The 8,672-nt window shown below is 36.0% G+C and overlaps 1 protein-coding gene across 1 annotated transcript in view; it reads right to left on the minus strand.

Annotated features, from left to right (window-relative positions):
• Crisp1 (cysteine rich secretory protein 1) overlaps positions 1 to 8,426 on the minus strand; it is a 28,336-nt gene extending 19,910 nt beyond the window's left edge. The window contains exons 1-2 of the mRNA XM_057751415.1: positions 8,369 to 8,426; positions 1,010 to 1,092 (exon numbers count right to left, since the gene is read on the minus strand). Coding sequence (XP_057607398.1) covers positions 1,010 to 1,092; positions 8,369 to 8,426 — 141 coding nt within the window. The remainder of the gene's footprint in view (positions 1 to 1,009; positions 1,093 to 8,368) is intronic.
• Positions 8,427 to 8,672: the final 246 nt, after the last annotated feature.

Below are 8,672 nucleotides of genomic sequence, written 5' to 3' on the forward strand. Positions count from 1 at the left end.
CAGAAATAAAATTGAAATACTCCTTATTCCCTTGATCAGTTTATTTTAATGAAACATATAATGTTTGCCTCTTTCAGGTCATCTCCAAACATTTGAAACCTCTATAATAAATACATAAAACAATGCCTACTTTCCTGATATTTTGTTTCATTTACTTTTATGGCAATTGACCCTCTGTAGTAGTTTTGAATGTCACTGACCCCCATAAGCCCACAGTTAGTGGCACTATTAGGAAGTGTGGCTTTATTGGAGTAGGTATGTCTTTGTTGGAGGAAGTGTGTCACTGTGGCGGTGAGCGTCATTGCCATGCTTTTGTAGTTCTGTGGTTGAACTCTGGATGTCACACATAGAGGTAAATATTCTATCACTGAGCTATATCACTAGCACCGCAGAATTATTTTTAGAAGCAATCAGATCCAGACATCATATTCCATTGCTGAGTCTCTCACACATCTTTGTAGTTGTACTTCTCAATTTCATTTTTAATTTTGATGTGTAACATTCTCAGAATCACAAATGATAAAAGCTCAGTTGAAGACACGATTATCTGGGAGAAAAAGTAACAACAGCAGTTCTTCTTAGTTCATTTTCTTCTAGTTAGTCTTGGAAAGGTGGGTAAATTGTAAAGAAGTTCTTATCTATGCTTCCATCATTTTCCTTCCTCCATCCCTCCTTCTCTTTTACTTTTTCTTTGCTGCCTGCCTTTCTATATTCACTTTTCTTTTTATTATTTTTGAGAAAGAACATAGACTTGGGCCGAAGGAGTGAAAGTGAAGGCCAAACTTTAAGACTCTAGTCATGTAAATATGACTTTTCGCTTAGTCCTTCTATTCTTTGGTTCCATCCTTGATCTATTGAAAAAAAGAACATCTTTTAGCTTCATATTATGTGAAATAGGTGAATAACTGAAGAAACCTTCTCATAGCAATATATATAACAGCATTTCATCAAAGGGTTGTTTGGTATCCTTATTTAAAATATAGTTCTGTAATATGCAGTCTTCACATACTCTGGTAGCTGGAGCCAGAACAGGAACAAAAACAGTAGCAGGCACAGCAGCAGCAAATAACAAGAAGTATTTCACCATCATTCCTGGAAAGATAAAAGAGTTTTAGATTATTTTCATGGTTTGGGACAGTATTTTCTAAGAAACCTTGAACCACTTTATACACATTGCTTGTCTGTCTTTTCTTTCTTTCTTTCTTTCTTTCTTTCTTTCTTTCTTTCTTTCTTTCTTTCTTTCTTTCTTTTTTTGTAGAATTAGACCTGAGAAAAAAATCTTAATGTTATATCTTAGTGTAGGAGACTCAGAAAATAATACATAACTGATTTGAATGATATGGCGTCAAACACGTCAACTTCTTAACTCCCAGACTCTGAATATGGTCAACTCTGTGTTAATAGGCAATTAAGGTAGCAGATGGGATTTGGGTTGCTAATCAACAAATTGAAGAGATTATCCCATGTTGTATTCATTTGTTAAATTAATCCCAGAGGTGCTTAATTGTAAAAGGAAAAGGTCAAGAGACAACTTCAGTAGCAGAGCCCAAAATGAGTTTATCAGTCATACCTTGTTTGGAAGACTACACAGGAGGGAGGTGATCCTGCTACTACTAATGTGTGTGTGTAATTTAAAGATATTCTGTACAGTTCTGTCACTTTGCTAAGGATAATGATCATTGTGCCTTAAATCAGTACTAATGGATCTCTACTCTGATCTCATACAGAGAATTAATTCTAAGATACGATGCATACATGTTTTAAGAGTGTGATGACACTTTTTTCTTACAACCTATTAAATTTATTTCTGAAAACATACTATTTATCTTTTACAGAAATTTCTAATTTTGCAAAGCATCTTAATCAATCTTTGAAGAATTAAATGGTAAAGAAGAGCATTCATTCCACAGTCACACAGTTGTTCAGTCATTGCTCTCAGATGACCCATGTCCATCAAAAGCATGCTTAATTGAGCGATGCCATAGAGAAGCTAATTAAGAAGGTGAACCCAAAGAAAAACATTTAGGCAATGAAAGGAGACAGAGACAAAGACCCACATTGGAGCACCGGACTGAAATCTCAAGGTCCAAATCAAGAGCAGGAGACAGAGCACGAGCAAGGAACTCAGGACCGCGAGGGGTGCACCCACACACTGAGACAATGGGGATGTTCTATCAGGAACTCACCAAGGCCAGCTGGCCTGGGTCTGAAAAAGCATGGGATAAAACCGGACTTGCTGAACATAATGGACAATGAGGACTACTGAGAATTCAAGAACAATGGCAATGGGTTTTTGATTCTACTGCACGTACTGGCTTTGTGTGAGCCTAGGCAGTTTGGATGCTCACCTTACTAGACCTGGATGGAGGTGGGTGGTCCTTGGACTTCCCACAGGGCAGGGAACCCGGATTACTCTTAGGGATGATGAGGAAGGGGGACTTGATGGGAGAGGGGGATGGAAATGGGAGGTGGTGGCGGCGAGAAGGCAGAAATCTTTAATAAATAAATAAATAAATAAAAAATTAAAATCAAAAAATCTAATCTTTTTTCTGCCTTTTCATCCACCCCACTCCCTTAATCTCTATTTTCTTTAAAGTTTAATACTTCCTCACAATCAACTGTGTACACATAAGAAGACCTGGAGACCCACAAGAGAAAAGGAAGGCTTATAACAATTAGCTCAGAAGATACTCAGACCAGGCCAGTGAGACAATGCAATACACATGCTAAGAAGAGACCAGTCATTTTTTATCTTTTAGTGCCAACCAGCTCCACCGCAAGCAGCTGTTTCTTATCTGAACAGAACAGTAGGTCAGCCAGTACCTTGCACTGTGACATCTTACTGTTCCACGCTTACTCCCATTCTCACTCTATCTCTGCTTCTCCTTTTCTTTCCTTTCCTTTTCTCTTCCTTGCTTCCTTTTTCTTGTTTCCCCTTTCCCATGCCCATTCATCTTAGTGTTACATCCCCCAAGGCCTAAAGACAGACTGGATTTGTGACATCTAATACACATCTTTCTCTCCTCTTTTTATTTTGTCATTAACACAGATCTCCAGATATCCAGCCCATTTTTTCTTTCCTTCTATTATTCCTTTGCCCATGTATGCCCCTTTGCCCATGTATGCCCCTTTGCCCATGTATGCCCCTTTGCCCATGTATGCCCCTTTCCTCTGCTTCCCATCTGACAGTCTGACACTAGTGACTGCTCATCCATTCTGTGCTTCACTGCTCATACCTATAATAATTAACCTGATAATATACACAATAGCTCTTTAATCCTTAAATCAATTAGTACTTAACAGGTATCTCTTTTACAGTTACCTGGTAGTCTATTGTCAGAATGTACTAGTGTCTAGATTGTAACTGCTGTTGCACTCAGCCCGCAGAGACAGACTGGAGATAGAGCCTGGTGTCCAGAACACTAAACAAAAGGGACAAAAAAAAAACCACCACCACAACTTCAATGTAATGATGGTCTACTGAAAACTGCAAACACATGTACTTAAACAAAAGGAGCAGACTGAATCAAAAGAAAAAACCAAAATCTTTAATTGACATCTAACCCATATGGGCAGATTTTGAGCACAGACTGCAACAATCTGCTAACTTGTCTCATAACTCAAATGAGAAGGCATATCATATTCTATAAATTGTCTTTAATTAATAATGAGATGGTGTTGGGAAACATGTATTCTCACATAGAGATTAACTGAAGCATATGTATGCATGAATGCTCAGGTAAGCATTTCAGATACAAAGAAATCTGTCACAAATGGATGAAAATTATTGTTTTATGCAACACGCATAAGGGATAAACCTGCGAAAAATAGACAAAAGCCACAAATACATTTACCCTGACATCTTGAAAGTGACTATGGGATGACTAGTTTCTCTTAGGATTTTAGTTACTTTAGTATATTTAGCTCACACCCAGAACTTTAGATTAGCAAAGATTAGGGTAACTGGACTGAAAGAAGAAAATCTGTTACGAAAGACATCTCATACCCCAACGTCCACTTTGGCTTTAGCGTTGTAGACAGGCAGAATGTCCATTCATACTAATGTTCCTTAGAGAATTGAAAGTACAAAGACAGTAAGTTGGTTAAAGCTCAAATACCACTTGAAATGACTAAGTTCAAACAGGAAGATACTATTTGATATGCAAGCATCAGCGGTGCATTACGGATTTTAGGATGAAAATGGAACCCAAGGATTTCTGTATGAGTATAAGTGATGAGTATAAGGGATTGCAGAGTCTGGTCCCTTAGGCTGTGCTTGTCGACACAACTCAAAATCACTGGGACATAATGAAACCCACGGACCAGCCAAGGCTGAACTTCCAGGTATGTTGCAAGATTCTGCATTGACCACAGCCTTCAAATCTCAAAACAATGTTGACCTTTTATCTGAGATGCCAGTCAGTTGTCTGAACTCAGTTAAAACAGAGACAAAGGAGAACAAAGTCAACATTTCCTTTTGAACACTCTTATTTTACTCCAAACATGCAATTTTTAGTCAATACTCTTAAAAAATAAATAATAATACCTCAGTCTTGAGAAACTGGTTATATAAACTTATTTTCCAAACTTTCAGCTTGGACAGATGGTTCACACGAACAATTAAAAGTTAATATTTAGTGGGAGGAAAGATCAAGGATATGGGAAAAGGTTGAGGAAGATCAAGCAGTGCCCTGTGGTAAGCCTTTGGAACAGTTTTCTCATCCAGGAATTGTTAGACCATGACCTTTCATAGTGAATGTTAATGAAGAACAGACTCTTCCTTGCCCTGGCTCAATAACCAGTAAGAACCAACTAAACCAACTGCCTACTTTTCACATTTGATCTTCTTTTCCACAGTGAATAGGTTAACCCCTTCAGTAGTCAACAGACTACTAGAATGCAATCAAATCTCTGGGGTCCAGATGATCACTTTGTGTGTATGTGTACAAACATATTACCTCTACAGCAATCAATGCACATATTGAGTCTTTCCAATACCCATGTAGGTCCCTCACACCTCATTTAATCTATAGCCCCAAAATAAAACAGCATCTTGATTTTCATGGCTATAGGTTGTGTTGATCAATATGAGCTTTCTGCTGCTGACATAAATATATAAAATATATCAGTGCTAGTTTTTATACCTACTGTTAAGCTAATGTGAATCATTCATGGTGCATATGAGGAAGTTTGTGCTTGGTAATATTTATGCAGATGTCCACAATCTATTTATCATGTAATATATCCTTTTTATTATTCACAGACTTTGATATTTTGAGTTAAGATTTTAACAATTGTTTTTATGAACATGCTATCTTATATATGTTTTGGTATAAACTATTTATATTCCATTTTTAGAGCTGTACTGTCTACCCTAGACAGGAACTATTGGGCTACAGAAATACTTGTGTTTTCTTTTAGGAAATTTAAATGATTTTCCAGAGTAGTTCAATTTTTTAATAAATTCATGCTTTTAAAAAGAGCCATCCATGTCTTTTGTCCTCACCCTCTATTTGTACTTGCTGCTTTAAAGCTTTTGTTATTATCTTTTGTTGTACATAATGATGTATCATTAAAATTTTAACTTATATTTATCCCTCCAATAATAATAGTGAGTACATTTAATGTTTTATCAGACACTAAATAGTATCTTCTGTTTAGTCTTTGCTCAACACTTTGTTTATTGTTATAATTACTTGATTATACTTTTCTTATTGTTTTGTGTGAATTATCTATGTTCTTTGTAAGTTTTCGAAATAGATCACAGGTTTTTTTTTAGTAGTTTGTGACTCATGTTTTATCTTCTTTTACTAATTTTATTAGTTCTTCGAGAATTTCATACACTGTATTTTGATCACATTTACCTTCTTCCCCAACTTGTCCCAGAACCTCACCCTATATTTTTGGTTTGCTTGTTTGTATTTAACTTCATAAAATATGACTTGTGTTGCCATATCTTCTTGGATCAAAGATCACATCTGTAAAGAAAACCGACTCTCCCTATTGAGCAGCGATCACTGGCCAACAACGCCTCAACAATGGATGGGCCTTTGTGCCCACTTTCTGTGTTCATGCTGAGATTTTGTCTGGCTTGGATTTGCTGCTAATACCTAGGACTGTGCAGTCTGTTACAGTCGTTGTAGTTTCATATCTACAATCACTCTGCTGTATTCTGAAAACAATATTCTTGTAGTCACCCAATGCCCCTGGTTCTTGTAATTATTTCACCTTCTTCAGTGATCTCTAAGCCTTAGAAGGAGGACATGTGGTATAGATGTCCATTTTTAAGCTGCATATTTTAGCTAACTAAAGTTTTAAAAATAGATGTCTAGTTTTGTTTTCACTTATTATAGCTAATACTGTGTTTGTATATCTCTGTGTTATGAATGTTTGACAATTGCTGGTTATCTGAGTAGACAAATGATGAAAGTATTTTTCCTCTGGACATTGATTCAACCTTGATAAAATATTGAAGATTAGAAAAACTTGAAAACTTATACTTATAGATATTAAAGCATATTAAAATGGGGCATGGAGAACACTGGTGACATAAGATACAAAAAAAATCAAGGAAATATAATATATAAATTTAAATTTACAGAAATTATCATCTGATTTATTATATTACAAAGTCTAAAATAAAATTTAATAAGGAAAAGTCATTGGAATATATAATACAAAAAATAAGGAATTTGAACTTTATCTTATGTCCAAAACAAAAATTTTGTTTAATGTACCATGTATTTAAAAATGAATACTGCATGACTTATTGCAGATTACATTTGTTTGACATAAATCCAAACTTATTTTATGCGAGTATCTCATCATTACTTTTTAAATAAATTGTCCTCCTTTTGCTTTTCCTTTTTAATTTTTGCATTAGATTATTTCATTAAATTCTGTACTAAAGGTCACTGAAAGAATGAGTATGCACTCATCATGTACACTATGAAATATATGCTCAAGGTAATGTTTTTCCGAATCAGAGTGCAGGTGAATGGCACACATAATGGGAAAAAAAGTAGAACAGAGAGAAAAACCACAGGGGGAATTAGGGAGGAGGAAGGGCACAGATGAGAGACACTGATGAGGAAGTGTGTGGGCAAGTGGGACACACGGTGATTTGATTTTACAGGATCCCAGATCTCACATGAAGATACTGAACAGTGGAAGAAAGATCAGAGACTAGCAATCAAAACAGCCTCAGCGAGGTATTTGGACAGCTAAAAACAGCCCTCCTCCCCGGAGTCCACAATTGCTTCTGTAGGTTGCTTTTCTTGGGTAAAGCAAAAAGTTTTATTCTATCATCCACACAATGAGCCCCCAAGGGAAACTGCAGATGTAAAACATATGTAGTACTTCTACCTGTTGGAGTGTTACACTCTTCTGCTGGCTGGCTGTATTGACGGCAGCTTCAAACAGATTCAGATAAAATAAAAGGTGTCCCAGACACCACTTATTTCTTAGTTGGATGCTTTACAGGGCTAGTTGGAATGCAAACTAGTTCAGCCTCTATGGAAGTCTGTATGAAGGAACTCAAAGATTTCACAACAGGTTTACCTCCCACCCCACCCCCAAAAAAACCCTCCAAGTCAACTCCACATCACAGAGACACATGCCAAACAATGTTTACTGCAGCATTCCTCACAATAGCTGCATTATAGAATCAACTTAGATTCTATACAGAGTAATGGTTTAAAAATATTCTGTATCTTCTGTTTACACACATAAAGATAGAGAAGTATTTAAACAAATTTTTTTATCCATAAAGATGAACACAGTCATGTTTTTCACTTGAGAATGAATTCAACTGGAGATAATCATTTTTAAGTGAGTTAACACAATCTCATAAGGACAAATGTCTCATATCTTCTCTCACTTACTTACGGTGTCTTGATTTAATATAAACACAAAATCATATAGGGATACATGACATATAGGTAGGAATAAAATGCCTAATGTAACAAAAGAAAATAATTAAAGGAGCAAAAATAGAGAAGAAGGGAATGGAGGTATGAGGGGAATCTACTTAAAATATATACACGTGCAAAACTTAAAACTTAAGTAAAGATGTTTAAATCAGCACTATCAGATTTTTTATAACTTGTGATAATTAGTCCCACATGACAAGTCTCTCTTCTGATTCCTTCCTATGATAGTTCATGAGAGTGAACTCAACAAGTAACCTTATCTTGTACAAAATATATTGATCAAAAATCCTCTTAAAAGTGTGGAAATGGCAGACCTTTGCACAACAACATTAGCAGACTTCGCATGCATTCTATTTTATAGCAATGCTACTGAATTGTTACATGTGCATTTCCTTTACAATTAAGTGAACTATAAATATGTATGGTGTAGAACTTACCCGGGTTCACGTAGCTCTTAAAACCGTGTGCTACTAAGAAGCAGGTCTTTGTCTGCATTGCGTACTAAGGTTTTAAGTGACACTTCACAGAGAAGATCAACTCAGTGAGGCAGTCAGTACGAGGGGAATGACTTCAACAGATCCAGGAACTGCATGCACAAGTGTTTCATGAGTACAGCATGTTCAGAGCAAAGTTATAGCCTGCGGATTACAAATCATGATGAAGGGTATGTTTCTGTAATATATAATGACTTAGAGAACATGATTTACCAGTATTAAATTCTTGCACTGAGAACAAACTGTA

The sequence above is a fragment of the Chionomys nivalis genome, chromosome 19 (genome assembly GCF_950005125.1).
Source record: "Chionomys nivalis chromosome 19, mChiNiv1.1, whole genome shotgun sequence".
In the NCBI taxonomy this organism is placed as follows: domain Eukaryota; kingdom Metazoa; phylum Chordata; class Mammalia; order Rodentia; family Cricetidae; genus Chionomys; species Chionomys nivalis.